Consider the following 22,581-nt stretch of genomic DNA (forward strand, 5'->3'; position numbering starts at 1 on the left):
GAGGAAAAATGACTGCATTATCCAGTGATAGGTAAAGATTCTACCACCTTTCCTATGGGCTGGAGTTAATTGAGGAGATAATACAGACCAAAAAGAGTTAACGAAGCTCAGGCTCTGAGAGATGGAAAGAATAATTTTGAACTGCTTCCTCATGGAGAGAAATGCACTTTGGAGATGACAAGAACACAGATTTCAAGTTTTGCCTGAATTTAATAATACTGTGTATTTTTAGTTATGCAGTATTGGAATTAATTGAAAGGAGAAACAGGGAAAGGTACTTCAACTTTTCATCCCCTTAAATGCAATCTCTCTCTCTCTGCACTCTCTCTCTCGCTCTCTCTCCCCTCTCTCTCTCTCAACAAAACATCATCACCACCTCAATCAAAGTCTACATGTTTTATTGGGGGAGAATTGACTTATATCAATTAGATTAGAGAGTGTAGTTATGTGAAGTACATCATTCTCTGCATCATGCATATACTAACATGCTGACTAGATTTATACAACATGATAAGCTGAGCTAAAATGGGTTTGTGTAGTTTGCATTTCAATGTATTATGGGACCCCATCTTATCCATTTTGTATAAATAAAACTATCCAATTGAGCCATATTCTAGTTTGTCTGGTTATAGCATCTTATACAGCAGTAATGGACAATCTTTTTGGCACCGAGTGACCAAACTGGAACATGTGTGCATGTGTGTGCATGTGTGAGCGCTGAAAACCCAAAGACCAGCTGGCTGGCGCATATATGCCTGTTTTTGAGCCATTTTGGGGTCGTTTTCAGGCCATTTTTGGGCTGTTTTCAGGCCATTTTCTAGTGCTCTGGCACCCGCGAAGACCTGCTGGCCACGTCTACCACTGGAAACCAGAAGAGCAGCTGGCAACGGCACACGTGCCCACAGAGTGGGCTCTATGTACCAACTCTGGCATGCGTTCCATAGGTTCGCCATCATGGTTATATAGTAGTAGTATTTTGTTAACCTACGAATGGGATTCAGTATGAAGAATCAACCTGATTATTTGTGCTGGACTTTTCTAACTTAATAATGGCAGGTGCCTATATTAGTTTCTTTCCTCAACCTTCAGAGAAATGACAGCCTGAGCCCACATAATGGGGCTCGTGATATAACACTGAGCTGACAACAAACTGGACATTAAAAAAAAAAGATGTAACCTGCCTGATATGTAAGTTTGTAGCTATTTTTAAATTTTCTTGTTAGTGGATGATTGTTGTATGTCACATAATGTGTATTTGTATATTCTCTGACATGGGCTTTCATTCTCAGGAAGGTTTCCAAATGCATATGCATTGTGCATATATATTAAATATTTTGTACTGCAACTGAACTTTCAAGTTGTGCAACCCAACAGCTGTGTTAGTGTTTTACTGAGCTTTACAGGCAGATTGCTAAATGCATATAGTATGCATTATGTGTATTTTAAGTAGTAGTGTAGTTTTAAGACTTTGTCATTTTTTCCCCAAATATTGGACAGCAGATACCACCCCAAGTATTTTTAAGGCTAATAAGTCTTGTTGCAAAAATCTAGACTAACACTAGAAGCTGACAATCCTCCCCTCCTCTGTTATTTTAATTACTTTTTGCTACCATTTGGAGATCATCCAGATTTTTTGCACCCCAGATCTGCAAAAATATACATGAGGTATTGCAACAAGCTATAAGCTCAATGAATAAATAAATCCTGTTCTTCCCTACAAGGGAACATTTAAACTATTATGAACCTGGTTCCAGTGAAACAGTTTTCCAATAAAATGTTTCACTAGAGAGTTTCTTTCCTGTCACAGTACCTGAGCAAAGCTGCTCAATCTTGGTGTAGCTGAGCTGTAGAGAGTCGTTGACCCATGCTAGCATGTCATGGCGACTCAGGTTCTCACTAGTCACAGACGTGGAATGCACATTGACGGCCATGCCCCAACTGTAAAAAGAAGGGAAAGCAGGAGTTAATTCATCACAAGGTTACCAGAGAGCAAGAAACTAAGTCTAAAACCCTAAGCTTTGCCAGAAAGACAAGCACCAAGTCTCTCAAGTCCCTCAATTTGAATGTCATAGAAAAAAATTGAGATTTTGCACACACATTTATGCCATGATGTCTCTGCACTAGTCTTTGAGATTTTTACATAAGCAAACAAAGAAGCAAGGAAAGGAAAAATAAGTGGCCAGAAGTCTTCCCATCCATGTTATGTCACTAATATTTTAATCCTAAGGGAAAGCTGGAAAAATTTACTTGTATGTCATTTCACACCCTTATTTCTTGGCTGTGGCATTTAAAAATCAACCAGAGAAAGAGGTAGTCAGATGGAGATTAGTGTGAAAAGGATCACATCAAGATTCAGAAGCATCATTTTAAGTGCTGTAGAGACAGGCCAGGGTTTTGTTTTGTTTTACTACATATAAAACCCAGATAAAATAAAACAGAAAGCTCATAGCAGTGACCCCAGAACATACCATATGGAAATCAGAACACATAACCACTAAAGGTGAGTTCGTGTCTTCAAAAATGTAGCAATCACCATTAACACTTCTGATTCAGTGCAAGTTCTGTTCATCAGACTTACACTTGACCATTCAACATGAAAAGGTTTCCACTCCTCTGCTTTTCATAAAGGAAGCTGCTTCTGTAGATTTGCAAACAACTGCAGACGCATCCCACGGAGTCACACACCTTGGGCCAGCATTGCCCAGTTTTTGTCTGCACACATTAATTGGGCCACCAGAAGGCACTAGTGTGTACTACGCTGGTCTGCTGGTCACAGAGTATGAATACAATAAGGCTGAAGAGTGCACAGTTGTTCTTTGAGATCAAATATAAGGCATGTTTAGGCTGTCCTGCAGAGTGAAGTAGTAATAGCAGTTAATGTTTAGTGGCTAGAAAAACACAGAGGGATCTTATTACAGGTGAAAGACTACCCTCTGCCCGCTTATCCCTCTTGAGATTGGATCAAGTAAACCTATTTATTCACCTATACAGAGGTTCTTACCAGACCTATCTCCAACCACCATGTAGTTCGAGCAAGACTAGTCTAGGAAAGTGATAGCAAATTCCTGGGTGTGTCATAAAGCCTTTCACCTGCTTAGCCAATCAAATGGCAGAACTGACACCTCACTACTAAACACTCAAAAATAGCAAACACGTTTCTCTTACTTCTGGAATAGCAAAATATATATATATTAAAAATTAAAAAAATCCTAGGAATTTCATTAATTAATTAATTAAGTCCATTTCATTAATCAGGAAAGACTTCTAATCTGACAGTAAGGTGGAATTTTTTCTTTTGCCATTTCAGATTTCCAATTTCCAAGAATAAATGGAAGTCTTTCTCCAAACTTACAGCAGACTAAACATTACTGGTATCTTGGCTATGCCCCAGTAGAAACAGCTGTCTCTTTGCAGCTACTCCACAAGTCAAGCAGGATAAATAAATGCTGCTTGATCCCATTCCAAGTTTCTACAGAGGCACCATTTCTATTCCACCCATGTTGGCAAAATTGGCAAAAACACCCCATCGCATGCAAAAAAGGGAGAAAAATTGGTCGTAACATCTTGGGAGCACAGGATCTGAATTTCAGCCATGGTTAACAAGTTTAAGCTTAGGTTCTGCACAGAATGCTTAGCCAAAAACTACTTATCCAAATGCCCCTGGGCAGAGCCTCATTATACTACGCCCTTCTTTCTAACCTCCTCCCTATCTTCACAGGTCAGCTATAGGCTGCTGGCTTTCCACCATCATTAGCAGTAAGAAGCAATGATCTGGTCCCCCACAAATAGCTTATAGCAGCAGAAAAACAGCAACTTCTCTCCCGGATGACAGCTCATCATATTTTCTAACAGCTCTTTTGTTATCAAAGTGTAATTTTTTTTTAGCCTAAGTCCCTCCCAGAATACAACTGTTTCTCTAACCATTCTTGGACAGGTATCTATCACCAAACCTTGAAGGAAGGAGGGGATTTATTAGAATGATAATACACTTTATTTTTTTACATGATTAAAAAAAGCAAGAACTTGATGTTATGAAAAGTTGATCCCTGTTAACTGTTTCGGAAATAGTTCAACAAATATTCTCACACTGTCATGTAGCCAGAGGAATTATCCTCAGCATGTTTTTTATGGGGAACGTAAGAGAGAGAGACCATTGTCATGGGAGTATTAATGGTATTAGGATAAACATCCAAAACAGCTTCCAAAAAAAGTGCTGAAACATGGGAAAACTAAACCATATCGTTATGTCTCAAAAGAAGTACATTTGCTGTTTTTGCATCTGGTCAAACACCAAGTGTGGTGGAGCAGTATTTAACACAAACAGTATTCTCATTTCTCGGTGGCCCTGTGGCCTAGTGGTAAAGAAACTCCCCTCCCATTTGGAAGATTGAAAATTCAATCCTAGGTAGCGGCAAATGCTTCTCTCGTAGGGCACAAAGAAAAAATATCTGGGGCAAAGTCCATGTGGTATCAGGAAGGGCATCAAAAGGTATGAGTGCAAGGCACTGACTGCACTTGAAATCTATAATCAATTACTTTAGGCACACGCAGAACATCTCTGTCCAGCATGGGCAAGTGGCAATCAATAAGGTACATTTGATCTTCCAGCCAAGACTTTAAGCAACCTCATAAAGTAGGAAATCCTGATTCTTTTTAATATACCAACAAAATTCTTAGAACCTTTCTTGTTTCTATATACCTGCACTAATTGATTGACTAATTCTGTGCCATTGGTGTCAACTCTTAAGCAAACCATATAAACAAACTTCCTCTATGCTTACATTGATTCATACATTCTTTTTTCTTTAAAATTCTCACTTTCCTTTTTAATGAGCTCATCAATTTCATCCAATCACAACAGACATACCCACTCTCACTTTACATTACAGAGTTGGCAAAAGCAAATGTCTATACATTGCCATTTTCATTTATTTTGACAGTCATTTCTCAGAGCAGATATTAACTTTTCTATCTACCGCTTTTCGATCAATGTTTCTTTTTCTTAAATGTGTTCTACCAAGTTATATAAATTTATCTACTTGCTGTACTTCGTTTTTTATAAATTGCAATAAGTTATTCCCATAAAACACAACTATCTTGATTGTTGTTACAATGCTTCTCAGATCCATTCTCACTGTTGCATCATTCAATCAATCTAATATTCATTGCAAATCATTCAGGTTTCCAGCCAGCAAAATGACATTGTCAGTGCAAAAAAGAGCATACACATTTACATTCCCCACCAATATATAGCCCTAACACCACCACAAATATTCCTCATAAATTAGGAGAGAGTTTGCACAGAATTGCATGTAATATTCTAAACATCTTGCTTATAGGTGTATCTAAGTATAAAAATATGATGAACCCTCTGCTTTATTTTTTACATCACATTGTAGGTAGAACTATCATATGATGGTAGAGGGCCCTGAGATTATGTTTTGATTTATTGTAGGTTGGGTTTTTTTACCTTATGTAAGCCTTTTTACACTCAGTGCCTAGCTCATAATTAAAATGTTGCAGAGTTCCGTGGTCATGTGATTGCTATATGTGATGGGTTTCTACAAAAAAAAAATCAATAGGGAAGTGGCAGAAGATCACAAATGTGATGTCCTCACTTAATAACCCATGCTGATTTGCTTAATGATGGTGACTGGAAGTGCCAGAATTTCCGTTGTTAAGCAGTGCGGTCAGATGACATCACCCTTTACAACTGCATTGCTTAGTAATGGAAATATCAGTCCCAATTACCATAATTAAGTAAGGACGTACCTGTATATAAAATTAGCGTTTCTTGTAAGGGCAAACTCCAAACACAAACTGGCTTGCAATGAAAGAAAGCCACTGGCTAAGTCCATAATCTATACCTACCATTATCATGCTTTAAGAGCTCAGTCTAGAAATAAAGTCACATAACATAAGACAACAGTTTTCACACATCTAATGGTTGACATAGATGAAGAGATACAAATGAAAGCAGGAAACAGAGGCAAAAGAATCTTAAAGACAGCTGCTGTGATGAAAATAATTTTATGAACACTTTACAACTACTTGTAATCCTGCGGTACTGTAATATACAGCGTGATCTGAACTTCTGAACTAATCAGTACATTAACAGATTCTGATTAACAATGTACAATATCTTAATGTTACTGAACACACTACATCAATATTGACTCAGTCAATACTTTTCTTGTTGAAAAGGGTGGGTGAAGCCCTGGCCTAAGATAATCTTGGGGTGAGGGTGGAGTAAACTGAATAAATGAGGTGACAATCAGGTGTGAATTTAAGATGCTTTCATTGATCAGTCAGGTTCTTTTAGGATGCTTAAAAACAGCAGAGATATATCTCTTTTTGACAATATTTTTCTGCAACTGGCATCTGGCAGCATCAGCAGAATAATATATCAGGTGAAACAAACTACAATGATTTGTAACACAAGCCCGTCTGTTTCATGCAAGTAAGTAAGTAAGGGCCGGTGAATAGCGCAGGCTGGTAAAGCCTGTTATTAAGAACACAAAGCCTGCAATTACTGCAGGTTCGAGCCCGGCCCAAGGTTGACTCAGCCTTCCATCCTTTATAAGGTAGGTAAAATGAGGACCCAGATTGTTGGGGGGGCAATAAGTTGACTTTGTAAAAATATACAAATAGAATGAGACTATTGCCTTATACATTGTAAGCCGCCCTGAGTCTTCGGAGAAGGGCGGGGTATAAATGTAAACAAAAAAAAAAAAAGTGATTCTAGGAGAAAAACAGCAGTTTGGGAGAGTTCAACCCAAACTTTTCCACAGCAGAATAAAGCCGAGGGAAATCACTAAGAGATAACTACTACAATATAAACAATTCCCTTGGAGCCATTCTCTAGCCTGCAAAAGGCTTACTGTATTTCCACAGAATGCCATTATGCAAAAAGGAAGCACAATATCGCTTTCACACAGCCTATTATTTTCTGATTAAATAGATTCAGTACAAAACATCCTAAGTCTGGTAAAATACAGGCTATTGTAAAAAACGAAAATAGGGGGAGGAAGCAATATTAAGCATGAGGGGTCTTTGGTGTTCTGTGAGCTTGGTTTTTTTCTTGCAGGTGTTTCATTACCCAAACTAGTATAGCACTGATGATGTTACCTAGTTTGGTAAAAGTATCCTTATTTGTTCACATATGTCCTAAATTATATTAGATGCAATCCAAGATGTTCACTTGTGCATGCCCACTAAAATGGAATGGAGGAAACTCAGAAAAGAACTTTGTAAGAGGTTCCCTATCAACTACCGTATTGCATGTATAAGAAACTTCCTTTCAATTTTGTGTTCTGCTCTGTAAGTCTTGGCAGTGAAAGTTCACCATGCAACCTTGACTTATTGTATTGAGAATAAGGGGAAAAAATCAAATATGAATAGTATTGTCTCGAGCAATTTTAGCAATAGCACTTAGACTTATATACAACCTCATAGTGCTTTTACAGCCCTCTCTTAGCAGTTTAGAGTCAGCATATTGCCCCCAACAATCTGGGTCATTTTACCCACCTAAAAGGGATGGAAGGCTGAGTCAACCTTGAGCCGGTAGCTTGTAGTACTGCACCTCCTCGGCTCTATTTAAGCTTTAACAGTTTAAATAGTTAACATGTTGCACTGAACAAGCCACATAGCATACAAGCTTAAGAACATTGCAAGTATTGTAGGCACTTGTGCAGTCTTTTAGGTTCCAATGAAAAGTACTACAAATCGACACAGCTGCTTGCCTGAGTTTTTTTCATTTGAAAGGAGGTGGCTTACTTTGGAATCTGTTACATATGAGACTATTTTGGAACCTGAGCAGAATATTCAAGCATAGTTGGCCGTCCTTTAGGATCATAGCACAATCTTTCAAAACAGAAGGAAGAAAGGAAAGCACTGTCCACCGTTTGCTCTGTATGTATGTGTGTACACACACACACACACACATGCAGACAAAAACATGGAGACACTACACGCTTAAAAGAAAACAGATTTTGACAGGAACGTTTAGAGATGTTACTATACAAGGACTGCATTGAAGAGAAAGAGGAGAAGTTGGAAATTGTGGATGAAATGCATTAATTGTTTAGCATCTATTACGTAACTTGGCAAAAGGAAATATGTTGATAATGAATAACAATGATACAACTAATCTTTGCATAACAGCTGGTTGCATAATGACTATTTGAAGTTATGGCCTCGGAAACATCATATCGCCCGCACACTCCTGCAGTCATGTGATCGTGATCAGGTTGCTTGGAAATTTGTGCACATTTACAACCAATTGCCAAGTGCCCTGCAATCATAAGATCACCCCTTAACTTTCTCTGCCAGCCTCCCCAGAAAGTCAATGGGAAAGCCAGCAGGGTTGCAAGGTGCTGCTGCCTGTCAAGAGTACTCCCTCCCTCCCTCCTTCTCATCTCTGGTGGCTGGCAGAAAGAGCTCCTATCTATCCATGCCTGCTTGGATCTCTGCAACCGAAATCCAAGCAATCCAAGATGAATAAGTAATCCCAAAATAATCTCTTATTTGATGGTATTCATGAAAGAAGTAAAACCTGTAACATATCTCTACCAAAAGCTCAAGAGGATTTTTAAAATGGACATTTCTGAAATTTTCAGTAATGCCCCATCAATAACTTTTAAAACGTTTGAATGTTATCAACGGACCTAAGGTTAAAGTTGATTTATCTAAAAATTATTCAAAAGATATTGGACACCTGCAAAAATGTACTTCAGAGGATACACATCAGATTTGCTTTGTTGGAGATGTAAAAATGTGGGGTTTCATTGACCCATATGATACAGAATTTAAAAACTATAAAAACAATTTCCTTAAAATAATAAAAAAAAACCAGACAATTAGAATGCATCCTTTAAAATATAGAATTTTTATTGAAAGTTTTACATAAAGACAAATATATGCAACCTTCAAAAGAGCATACAAAGTAAATGTTTATTATAGGGTATTTTCATTGTTACAAAATCAGTATCTTAGATGCTCCTTCCCTCTATTATGAACTATTTAAAAATTACCAGATACTTAAGAAGTTAGACATTACTAATTTTTACAAAAACAGCGCCATCTTATGAAAATCATAGACTAGGCAAAGATGCTGTTAAAGGGCTCTTTGTAAGGATTATTCTTCACACTGACAAAAGAATTAGCAGTTATCAAAAAATGATGAACATATGTTCCTCTTTCATAAAAGAATCCAGATTATAAGAAGCAAAATCTGACACTATTTAAAACTGATTCTAGTTAACACTTTAGGAGAAAATGGGCATTAACACCTGTGCTGGATTATGAAAATTTTAAACAAATTAAATTAAAGCCCATTAATTTGCTAGATACTGCAGTGGAGATGTTAGGATGTCTGACTAGGATTTTGGAAGTCCAAATGCAAATCCTCTCAGCCCCAGAAGCTCACTGAGGGATTCTGGACCAGTCACTTCACCCCTAGCCTATGCTACTTCACAGTAGTCCTTGACTTATGACCACAATTGAGCCCAAAATTTCTGTTGCTAAGTGAGACATTTGTTAAGTGAGTTTTGTCCCATTTTATGACCTTTCTTGCCATAGTTGTTAAGTGAATCACTGAAGTTGTTAAATTAGTAACATGATTATCTGGCTTCCCCACTGACATAGCTTGTCAGAAGGTCACAATAGGGGCTCACATGATCCTGGGACCCTGCAACCGTCATAAATATGAACCAGTTGCCAAGTGTGTGAGTTTTGATCATGTGACTATGAGGATGCTGAAATGTCGTAAGTGTGAAAAATGGTCATAAATCACTTTTTCTACTTTTTCACTTCACTTTTTACTATTGTAACTTTGAACAGTCATTAAATGAACTGCTGTAAGTTGAGGATTACCCACCTATATTATGAGGAAAAATTGGGGGAGGGAGTGCTGCACATGACAACTCAAACCCCTGAAAGAAAGGCACAGTAGCTTACATCAAGCATTTATTCATTTTTTAAATCTAATTAGTGATTGAATCCACCTTGTCCAATCATGCTGCTATAGAGCATAATGGGTTGAAGATAAGCTTGGTGCTTGTTTGTACCGGACAGCTGCAGGCATTGCCATAGCTGAAATTTTGCCACTATTATTCCCAGCTGTGGACTCAGAATTGCTGCAGTTCCCATTCCTTCATTCACTCTCTCTCCCACCTTTTAAAGCAAAGGGGAGTCCTAGTTCATCACACCAATTTTCTTTATGAAAACCAAGCAGAAATGTTCAGCCAAGAGAAAAGGTGAAGTATTACTTCTTTTTGGGGGAATAGGAGAGCCCTGCTTACACCTGGCAATGACGTGAAATTTCCAGGGAAAAGCTTCTACAAAATCTTTCAGAGATATAGAAGGATTAGTGCTTTGTTTCTAAATAGCTTCTCAGATTGTTTTACTTATGGAGATATCATGGCTCCTAAGAGACTCTAGCCTGCTATCTTTCCCTTCAAACTACAAGAACATACATACAAAATTACAAAACTCTATCTTACAGCAAAACTATATCTCTATTTAATTTTATTTCTCTAGCCACCCATCTTAATATGTAATTCTACATATAATTGGGAAGTACAGGTAATCCTCAATTTACAACAGTTCATTTAGTGACTGTTCAAGATTACAACAGCACTGAAAAAAGTGACATGACCATTTTTCACTTATGGCCTTTGCAGTAGACCCATGGTCACGTTATTTACAATCGGATGCTTGACAACTGGTTCATATTTATGAGGGTTGCAGTGTCCCGGGGGTAATGTGATCATCTTTTGTGATCTTCTGACAAGCAAAGTCATGGGAAAGCCCGAGTCATTTAACAACTGTGTTATTAATTTAACAACTGCAGTGATTCACTAAACAAATGTGGCAAGAAAAATCATAAAGTGGGGCAAAACTTTAAGGGCCGCGGTGTGGCTCAGGCTGTAAGAAGCCTGTTATTAAAACACAGCTGCCTGCAATTACTGCAGGTTCTAGTCCCACCAAGTCCAAGGTTGACTCAGCCTTCCATCCTTTATAAGGTAGGTAAAATGAGGACCCAGATTGTTGGGGGGGCAATAAGTTGACTTTGTAAATATACAAATAGAATGAGACTATTGCCTTACACACTGTAAGCCGCCCTGAGTCTTCGGAGAAGGGCGGGATATAAATGTAAACAAAACAAAAAAACCTTAAATTTCTCTCTTAGCCAAATTTCTCTGGGCTCACTTGTGGTTGTAAGAGTCACCTCTATATAGTAATTAATTTAGATGATAATTATGTTTTCCCAGGACATAAAGGTGCATCTAAGGATTAATGTGAGTGGCAAACAAATGAATGTCCTTTTTGATTATAGTGGACAACATCTGCCTGCCTTAACAAGACCTACAACAGCTGAGAGAGATTGAGTAAGTGCCTTGAATATGTCTTACCATAAATGTTCAAAACAATGGGAAATATTCTCTTAACTATCTTAAAAATGCTTCTTTTGTGATTTGCTGCTTCTAGACCACAATCTGTCCTGAAACCTAGTCTGTTTAAATACAAGTTTAAACCGATAAAACAGAATTTTATGTTGAAATTAAAAGAGCTGTGATGATGATAGCATGTACTGTATCACATTGGAAGGTAAGCAGGAAAATGAATCGTTGCTTGTGAAAAACAATTTTTAATTCCTGACGATGGTAGCACTGCCTACATAATTATTATGGGGACAGAAATAGAAGTTGGATTTGGCATTTAACAGGACTAAGAATAAATCCTGCTACAGTTCATAGAATTTTCATTTGTTTCATTTAATAGGAATTTAGGTCTCTTGATTTATTTACACATTTGCCAAATTATAGAGTAGCTTCTATTCCATAAGTGTTTCATAACAAATTTGTCTGTAGAATTTTGCTTTTGTTGAAACAAATTGTAAAAAGACATATCATCAGTCCAGATCCCAGGCACCCATTGGTTTGGAGTCAGAGGCTACAGAATGGTGTCTATTAGCATGGCTTCCTCCTCCCTTTGTCTTCCACTGCTAACCCAGTTTCTAGTAGTAGATCATAAAAGCAAGAGAATGCTAGGTGCCACACAGCAGAGGCTTTTCAATTAGCATATTCCAAGCCACTCACACCTATGTTCATTCCCACTCAACAATGGTGAAGTTTTTCTTACTGGTCAGCAGTCACATAATTTGCTCTGTCCTGCTTATGCACCTCCCAAGACAGAAATATTCAAATGGGTGGCACAAAGCAAGAAATGCATTTTAACAAAGGAAACCAAACAGAATTTGGCAGTATGCCAGAAATCAATCTCATGGGGGAGACCAAGCATCACTACACAGTTATTCCAAATAAAGGCTCACGAAGGGGAGCAGGACAAGACAATAGCAGCTTTAGAAGAATGACTGTAACCTTCAATCACTTTACCTATAGATTTTCTCAGCCGTTTTTCAGGTCATGCAGTTGGAAAATAATGACCTACCGTGTTTCTAATCAGTGTTGTTCATGAAATGACTGGAAAAGACTAACATTATGCTCAGAAAAGCAACCTCTGCAGATCTCAGGTCAGAATACTGTCCAGCGTGACCACTTGATCTGCACACTGAATGTATGCCAACAGGCCTCAGATCAAAGTACATTGTACTCTATACTCTGCAGTCATCCTCACTAGACATGAAATCGATTGGCATGGCATAGAGAATATGATCTTTCTACTCAGAAGTAGTAGTCCTACCTCACAATGATTTATGCTTGTTGTATACCATCCAGAATAATTTTCTATGAGAAGGGCAGCCATATAAATTTGATTATTAGGATTGAAGTTTTGGGCGTCACTTGAACACTCTTTCTTTTGCCCAGCAATTCAAATTTGAATTTCCTGACCATGTGTTTCATAGCCATGTTTTTTACAGATACATTCTGCCTATAGTGTAAAACAAACATATTTTTGTGGCTCATGGATTGTCAGTATTTTGTATTATTTTCAATATCTTAACCATGTTGGTAACTGGCCAACAAATATTTACAGCGTGTTTATTTTTTTATATAAAAACAATTGAAAAAACATGAGGCCCAATCAGGAACAGATACACAGAATGGGTAACAGCTGAGTCTCTTGAAATCATTTATATTCCTAATTAATCTCATTTGTTTATTATTTACTTATTTATTCTGTATTCTGCCCATGCCCAAAAGCTTTGGAACTTATAAAATGGTAGGAGAATAACAATTCAGAAAGTGCTCTCCATTCTCGCCCATCCTTATTCTCTTGGAGTACCAATGACGTTTAACCAAAAGATAGCCATCAGCCCAGAGTAGACAAGATGCTACTTATGATAAATCAAAGAAGACTAAGACCTGACCTGTAATGACAAACTGCAGACTGCAAGGTAAACGTGATGTTAATAAAGCAACCAAAGAAAATTGTTTATTTATCGGAGGAGGAGGAGGCATGGTACAGCACTCTGAACAAAGAGAAAAAATATGGCTGGGAAACAATTTGTTACACCTATATGCCGTTAGGCAGGTGAGGCATTTTGTAGGTCCTGTTAGCCAAGGAAAGCTGGCTGGCAGGAACCATGAGACTTGCCTTCTCTTCTGTATCCCCTGCTGGAATATTCTCCCTTCAATATCAAGACACCTCCAACATTGTTAACCTTTCATAAAGCGTGAAGAATTGGTTGTGGGCCCAGGCCTGGGCCCCCAAGTGTGTTAAGGGCCTCATTTCCTAGCTGTATTAGGGTAGGAACAGTTTTACTTGATGCTATTTATATTGTACTCTTTTAATGTTTTATAATGTACACCACCAAGAGTCACTTGTTGAGATGGGCAGCTATAAAAATCAGATCAATACACGAATAGCAAATTCTATTGTTACAAAATTATCACAAAATAATTTTAAACATCCATGTGGCACCAGTGAAACCTTGTATAAATAGACATCTTGGCAACTTCAAGGCATTGAAAGAAAAGCAGGGTTGGGGGAGGACCAATAACAAAATGTGTGCATGATTTTATAAAAGGTGGCTTAAACCACTTAAAATATGAGACAAGTGGCCTGTAAAAAAAAAGGCGAAAAACCAGTGGTAAGCAGAATGTACGTCTATAGAATGAACAGGGATTGAAAAGGTAATACATAACTTTTCATCCTCTGTTCATTTTTCATCCATACTACATCATGATTTCCATTTGTTCCATTCCAACTATAAGCAATAACTTAGAAACTATAAGAATGGCTAACGGATAATAATTAGAATATTATAAAGGGATAGATATATGTCACAAAGACATTTTATACTGGAACTGTAAATGTTATATTTGAACAGCTTTACTGTTCAAAAATCAGAAAGAAAGGTTTAGGGACATCGAGTCCAAATCATTCAATGCAGGAATTCAGTTAAGGCATCCCTGACAGATGGCTGTCCAGCTTTTATTTAATATATCCTCTGAATGTTCGACATCCTTAAGATATTTCAGAATTACTATTATAGCTCTTTCTTGTCTTCTCCCAATGTAAACTTCCTTTAATTTTTGAAAAATGTAATTCATTTTTAAAGTGGTAGAAATGTAGAAAATAAGAGGAAGGATTATATTAGGTATGTTCACCACCTTGAATTATTTATAAAAATAATACAAAAATAAAAATAATGAAGTTGGGAGATTTTATACATACACACAGACATATACCGTGTTACCCCGAAAATGCACCAGGTTATATCTTCGGGAGATGTCTTACCCGCTTACCTTAGGATCACCGCAGCCGGGCTTTCCATGCCCCAACACCTATCGCACTGCTGCCCAACTTCTGTGGCCGCTTATGGCCAGACGCCATGTGGCTCATCATGCCAGTGATACCTCTCATATCCCATGCGGTCTCCTGCTGCAAGCAGCACCAGTGCGATACATCACATGGTGTCCAGCCATGAGTGGCGGCACTGGCGTGATGCACCACATGAAGTCCAGCCGCAAGTGGCCACATTAGTCAGGCAGTGGCACACAGGTGTCAGGGTGTGGGAGGCCTGGCTGCAAAGCGGATGCAGGGTGCGTGGGGCAGCTCCACCCCCTAGTTCAGTGTTGGCAAACCTATGGCATGGTGCCAAAGCAGCACGCAAAACCATTCCACAACAAATGTGCGGCCTCACCGGCTCCTCTTCCGCATTCCTGTGCTCAAACGCGCACCAATCAGCTGGCTGTCGCATGCACGGGAGCGGCAGATCCCGGAAGACCGGCGTTCCAGCACACATGTGCAGGCCGGCACCCGACCTTCCAGGTTAATGTAACGCGCATGGGCGATGGCCAGCTGTTCGTCGGGCACGCTTCCGTGCCGGTATCCGGGAGTTTGGGTGCCGGCTCGCACATGCGCAATGGACCGCCGCTCTTCCGGTATCGCCGCTCTCGTGCACATAAAGGCCAGCAGGGCCGTGCATACCTTGCGGGATGGTTTCGTGTGCCACTTCCGGCCTGCAGGCCAGCATGCGGGAACGCCAGAGGTTCACCAACACTGCCCTAGTTTGATTTTTACACATGCACCTCATTCCACCTTGTAGAACCAGATGGTGGGACAGAGTGGTGGGCAGGGTTTTAACCTTATTTTTGAGGTAGGACTTATATTAGGTGCACATGGAAAAACCAAGCTAGGACTTATTTTTTTTGATAGGTTTTAATTTCGGGGAAACACAGGCATATACAGATATATATATACACACATACACACACATACTACATACATATAAAATATCTATACGTATCCCAACTTTATGTTTGTTTTGTTTGTTTGTTTGTTTGTTTACATTTATATCCCGCCCTTCTCCGAAGACTCAGGGCGGCTTACAGTGTGTAAGGCAATAGTCTCATTCTATTTGTATATTTACAAAGTCAACTTATTGCCCCCCCAACAATCTGGGTCCTCATTTTACCTACCTTATAAAGGATGGAAGGCTGAGTCAACCTTGGACCTGGTGGGGCTTGAACCTGCAGTAATTGCAGGCAGCTGGTTTTAATAACAGGCTTCTTATAGCCTTGAGCCACCACGGCCCCCTTTACACACACACAACACACACACACACACAGAGAGAGAAACTGAAGGACAAGGTTTTTAGAAATGAGAAAAATTACCGCTCTTTGAAGGGACCTATTTTTGATAGATAAAGAAATAATGAATTAGCCTAGGTTTGAGATTTCAGGCAAGTATCACTAGAGGCAAAAATATGTATAGTGGAATGATATAACACAGGTTGTTTATTTGGTCTTCTAAAACATTTTGACTCCTGAGCAAACGGGTCTCTTTAGTGGGAAATTAGTTATAGAAGTAGAGTAAAAATAAATGGTTGGTTATTATAACAGAGACACTGCCTATGCTCTGAATCTGAGCTGATGGGGACTCTCTTAGAAAGAGATATTGGGGTCACAATTGATAAGTTTAATTAAATTGACTTAAGAATGAAGGCAAATTGACATAATCCAGAGTGTAATTCTATTTATCATGTGACTTATCCGGCTCTCTTCAACTGCTGGGAGAGGAAAAACGTTCTCAGACAGGACTGTGGGGTAAGACCAAGCATGTTGTAATTAAGAGACTATATAAATAACTCAACTGTAGTAGTAACAGTAAGGAACAGGAATTTTCCCAACCCATGCAGCTGTCTTTAGAATTTTTGTACAAGGCCACAGAACTTCAAGCTCAACTAAGCAACTGCCGTGGCCAAAATGGTGTCTGCAAACTGTTAATTGGTTTTGTTCAAAAATTGCTGAATTACCACCCTTCAGACAAAGATAGTAGTTCTTTTCATATGGAACTACAGGTGAGCAGCCACATCTTAAAATGAAGCTTGAAACAACAGCTTTTGCCACAAATGTATAGAAACATTGGTAGTTGATTGTCTATGGAGATTTTCAGTCATCCAGGTCATGGTTGTCCCAAAAGTGCTTTCTCAAGAGGCAACTGAACTTTCTGTTTTTTTCTTTGAAGACATTTCTCTTCTCATCCAAGAAGAAAATGAGGAAGTTTCTTGGATGAGAAAAGAAATGTCTTCAAAGAAAAAAACCAGAAAATCCAGTTGCCTCTTGAAAAAGCACCTTTGGGATAGGTAGTTGATTGTCCTGCTTTGAATTAGTTTTAAAATTAACCAGAGTGCCATCACTGTGACTTTAAATAAATTGTAACCATTGATTCTAAAATTACATTAATATTTTCAAGTAGATCTCCAGCTATCTCTCCACATTATCTTATTACAATCAAGTGAATTGCCCAGGTAATAATCTACCAAGTAAAAATGTAGAATGTAATACTTTGGAACAGAACTCAACTGAAGTGAAACTGAAAAGGAAGTTTAGCTATGATATGCACAAGTAGAAAAGGCATCTAGCATTTTACCATAGTGGCAATGGCCTCATGCATCTAGACATTCTTTACTGCTTACAGAAAAAGTGGCTGATGTTCACTATAAGTACCATTGGGGGTCTTCTGTGTTCCGCCTCTTCTCCAGGCTTGCATGATAGCTTGAAAAAATATTTCTCAAAATAGAAGGCCCACATTGCAGCCCCAATTTAATAAACTCCACAATCATACAGTCCAGAATATGTCCTTCACAATGACATCACTGCCTGGGTGTCAGAACTGACTTCCAAACAATTTGAAGAAAGATGAAAAAATTCCAGCACCAGTAAATCATGTAGACAGCTTAGCCCAATTTATACTGTCAGCATTTCTCTCTTGAGGTCAGCACACAGTAGAAATGAATCACATTCCTTAGTTGTTCATCTCTCAGTGCCTTTCCCATTAAGTTTTACTTAATTACTACCTCCAAAATTCAAATTCTTTATTGCAAGATGTGCTTAATTTTGCCTATCCCAAGTTTTGAAAACATTGCTGAAAAAAAGGCAGAAACTGAGGATGAGGCAAGGATTGGCTGAAGCAGCTGCCTAGGGAGGTTGAGAAATTTCTTGAACATTTTCAAAAGAAGATCAGACAAATATTTATTAGCAGCTGTTTAAAGTCTGAGCTAAAAAATCTACAGCTGCCTTGAAATCTGAAATTACAAAGGCCTGTTCAAAGACAGAGCATACTACTCTTATGTTACTTTCTTGAAAAGATATATACTTCAGCAAGAAGCATAGTGCACCTTCCAAGCTGTATTTTAAATTGTTTCAAAATTTTCTGTTTCTTTCTCCAGTTTCCTCTTCCTTTTGTAAGTTTAATGTAGTGCAGCAAACACTAGTTTATCAAGCAACTATATCTCTGATAACCACATTTTAAAAACCTACCTCATTCTCCACTTTTTCCTCTCTTTCTTTAATCTCCTGTTAGTAGGCCGTATCAAGTTAATGGGAATTCTTGGAGACATCATCAAATGGAGTCTGGTCTCAAAAACTGATTAAGAAGATACATCTTTGGATCCAAGAGAAAATAACCAGCCACATATACACAGAGCTATTTATCTTCAAAACACTAAGTGCCATGCACAGTCAGGAAGGCTCATTTAGGAAACACCTCAGTTTTAAATACCAATTATTCCATCAACCAGTCTCATAAATATTTATGGCAGCTCAATACTAGGGTGATCAAGACTGAGTTTTAGACAGGTCATACAGAATAGTTGGGACCATTTCACAGCAGGGTACAAAGCCTTTCCTTTTCACCATTTAAACATAATTGAAGCAAGAACCAATTATCAAAGGGCAGCAAGAAGTCAAAGGAGAAATATAACAGCCACACATATAAATGAAACTATTGCAGACCTCTCACATCAGTTTTTCAGAAGTATGTTCATATACTAGTTCATACAGTCACATCAGAGAAACTCAACAGAAGAGACTACTCAAATACTGTATTTGTAAGATAAGTTTACATCCCACATCCAAGGAGGATTAAAAGACCTCTTGACCTCCATTCCCCTGTCCAGCAGGGAAATGGGTAGCCTAAACCAGTCTTATTAGGAGAAACTGGTGTATCTTATGACACAGCACAAAGAAAAACAAGTGCCAGAAAAAGGACCAGGCACGAACAACTGAGAGAGAGAGAGATCATGAAAAATACATTTAAAAGAAATCTATAGGAAGGCTAGAGCCATATCAAATGGGATCTGACAGGTAATCATGACCATGCCTTTTCTTGATTTCTGCACCAAGTACAGAGAAGACATGCTGGAATTCTAAAATAGGGCATCCACTCAAGTAAGTTTGCAGAATTTATAAGAAACGATGTTCTTGTCATGAAACCTCATCTACTTACCACAGAGATCAGGTACACTGCCAAGCTGACCAGCATATGTAGCATTTGTTTATGATCATTTGTTTAACACCTGTTTGAAATTATGATGGCACTGAAAAAAAGTTACTTATGACCAGTCCTTGCACTTATGACTGTCATAGAGTCACTGCGGTCAAATGATCAAAATTTGGCTACTTGGCAACCAGTATGTATTTACAACAGTTGCAGCATCCCAGCTTCATGCAATTGTATTTGCAACCTTCCCTGGAAGCTTTCGAAAAGCAAAGTTAATGGGAGAAACCAGATTCACTTAAGAACGTTTGCTTAACAGTCATGGCAAAAAGGTTGTAAAGTCAGGCATGACTCATTTAACAATCACATCACTTAGTGATGGAAGTTCCAGTCCAAATTGTGGTCATAAGGACTACCCGTATTGTAAGCAAATACAGTCCAGAAGTGACCAAATCCAGCTTGTAATGGTGTTCCAGCTCACAATCTGCCATAATATGCCAAAGATAGGTAAGAAATACCACCTTCCACACCCCAACCCCAAACTGGGTGATTCTGGGCCAGTTGCTCTCTCTCAGACCTAGGAAGAAGGCAATTGCAAACAACTTCTGAAATTTTACAGAAACTTGTCCAGGCAATCACCAGGAGTCAATACTGATTTGAAGGTGTGTGTGAGTGCACGCACACACACATGCAATGACACTTCATCAAAAAGTAGAAAACAGTGAACGGTACTGGATAAATTCGTCAACAGATTACTTGCTTTTCCTCAATTCCCAGAGGCCGTGTTCATGTAAAAACAAAAATACAATAAATATGCATCAGAGTCATTCACAAAAATTATCATTAACTTGCTTCAGTGTTTGTACGATTTAGCATATTAATCAATCCCAACCTGTCTATTAATTTATGATTCAATACATGAGAATCCAGAAAATGTATTCATTCCATAATCTATAGGCTATATAGTACTTACTATATGTACCCAGAATCTCTCATAAAAGATCTCAATTTCCAGATGTTGCATTGCTCTGAATATTTTATTGATATGTGTGTGTGCGGGCATAAATGTGCATTTTAAATAAAATTATCATGCCTATAACAATTTAATATAAGCACCTATTTTCCAAGAGGAAGATGGAATGTATTAACTTGGATTTGGGAAAATGGGATCATTTTTTTTTACTTTAGGATGGATGAAACCGAACCAGCACCTCCTAAAATATGTGAATCATCTGTCTGTATCTGTGTAGCATTGTCCTGATGAAATGACCAGATAGTCACAAAAGTAAAAAGCCATTTTCTAGGCCATCTAACCCAGTGGGCCAGCCATTCTTACACAATGTAAGCCGCCCTGAGTCTTCGGAGAAGGGCGGGATATAAATGTAAATAAAAAAAAATTCTGCATTCTAAAGGTCTACAGAATTACTCAGTCACCTCTATACATATGGGCTAGATCAGGGGTCTCCAACCTTGGCAACTTTAAGTGATGTCCTACAGGCTTAAAGTTGCCTAGGCTAGATCATGTATGAGTCTATGTGCTCAATACACAAGTCCCTACTGAGCAGACTGGTTAATACACAATACGTATTCACATATCTCTAATCAAGGCTAGGAATATAATCATATCCCACAGCGGGTGATCAATGACTTGCTGGCTAAAAAATCCAAATCACAAATGGCCTTGCAAAACCAAGTCACTGGAACCTTCAGAACCTACTGGAATTAATTTGCACCCAGTTTTGCAGAATGCCAGGCATGGGACTTTACTTTTCCTGACAAGACTTTTTTTTCTCTCTCTCAAAACTTCAATCTTTCTAAATTTTCCCCTTTAGTCCCGACGGATTGGTGAAGAAGTCAGTGCAGGGAGACAGACAAATACTCAAAGAAACTCCTGAGCCTCCAAGTAGAAATCCCCGCATGGTCCACACCCCAAATTTAGAAATTGCCGACAAGAGGCTGAGCCCGGGAGACACGCAAAGAACTCAATTTCCCGGCTTCCACGGCAAGAAGTCCGAGGGCTCCTTCTGCAGCGACATCCGTGGCGCAGCAAAGAAAGCTATTTTTTCCCCCTCCCTGGCAGCGGAGGCTTCTTCCACGGCTGCCCGGGGAAGATCGCGCCTTGCCACCTTCTCTCTCAGTTATCAAGCATCATCCCCATCCCCGAGGACGCTCTGCCGAGTCACGGCGGCCTGTAGTGCGCAAGCAGGTCCCCACCTGGCCGAGCCGGGACCAGGACACGGCCGGGACATTTGCTCCAGCGGACAGCGCGCTCTCGCCACCGCCGCCGCCGCCTCAGAGGAGCAGAAGCGGGATGAGGGCGAGCGGCAGCGCGGCCCCCTCACTAAGGAAAAGACCACAGCGCGCCGGTCCCTTAAGAAAGGCGAGCTGCGGCGGCGGCAACCGCAGCCTCGAATAGCACCTCTTGCCCCAATTTGCCTCCGCTCTAGGGAAGACCCCCACCCCGAAAACGGCGGTCCTTCGGGAAAGGGGACCGAAAAGGGTCCCCCGAACAAGCGGTGAGGGGCCATGACGGAGCACTTTCCGCCTCCCCAATGCCCGCAGGCGGCGGGAAGGGGCTCCCTCTTGTTGTTCTTGCCCTCCCCAACCGCCTTCCCTTCACTCACGGCGGTGCCGGCGCGGCAACGGCGGCTGGCTGGCTCCGTCTTTGCCCTCCCGCCGACCGGCCTGACTTCTTACGGTAGCAGAGGCGGCGGCGGCGGCGGCGGCGGCGGCTCCTCCTCCGAGTCCGCACCGACCAGGTCGGCTTTGCGGGGAGGGGGAGGAGGCTCCCACGCATGCGCCGCCCCCTAAACAAGCACAGGATGGCTAGGCCTCATCTTCAACCCCGCCCTTCCCGCTGTCATAGCAACCACAAGGGGGGGAGAGCGAGTGATTTGCTGCTGCTCCCATGACAACCGAGGCGGGAGAAGTCCCGCCTACACGCTGCCCTCACAGTGCCCACCTCTTCGCGCAGTGTCTCTGACAGATCGAGAGAGAGCGCCATCCCGGCTGTGGCGAGCTCCGTCGAGTGAGCTCTTGCACACAGGACGAACCCGCTCTTGTCTTCTGTATCCACCTCTTTTCGGTAAATCGCTTTACCGTGATCCGAGCCGCCTCTGCTCTGGCGTTTTAGCAGTCTTTCCAAGGATTTAAAAAAAATAACTTGGGAGTTTCGTACTCCTGACACCGTCTATTTTTTTAAAAAAAATACTTCCAGACTGTGTAACCCTGAAAAAAATATCTTACTGGAATACTCTTTTGTCAATTCAACAACAGTTAAGCCTTATTGGAAATTGTAAATCCTCAGTTTGAGAGATTTGAGTTTGTTGTACTGCAATGTAATGCAATAGACAAAATACTTCTGTATACTGTATGCTTCTGTACATATGT

General features: G+C 39.8%; 1 protein-coding gene across 2 annotated transcripts in view; it reads right to left on the reverse strand.

Annotated features, from left to right (window-relative positions):
* The window catches only part of MAPRE3 (microtubule associated protein RP/EB family member 3), a 38,368-nt gene extending 16,342 nt beyond the window's left edge, over positions 1-22,026 (reverse strand). The window contains exons 1-2 of one of the 2 annotated variants that reach the window (XM_058164689.1): positions 21,816-22,026; positions 1,811-1,938 (exon numbers count right to left, since the gene is read on the reverse strand). In XM_058164689.1, coding sequence (XP_058020672.1) covers positions 1,811-1,938; positions 21,816-21,988 — 301 coding nt within the window. In that variant the 5' untranslated portion in view covers positions 21,989-22,026. The remainder of the gene's footprint in view (positions 1-1,810; positions 1,939-21,815) is intronic. The other variant, XM_058164688.1, reaches the window with a different exon arrangement.
* Positions 22,027-22,581: the final 555 nt, after the last annotated feature.

This window comes from Ahaetulla prasina, chromosome 1, assembly GCF_028640845.1.
Source record: "Ahaetulla prasina isolate Xishuangbanna chromosome 1, ASM2864084v1, whole genome shotgun sequence".
Lineage (NCBI taxonomy): Eukaryota > Metazoa > Chordata > Lepidosauria > Squamata > Colubridae > Ahaetulla > Ahaetulla prasina.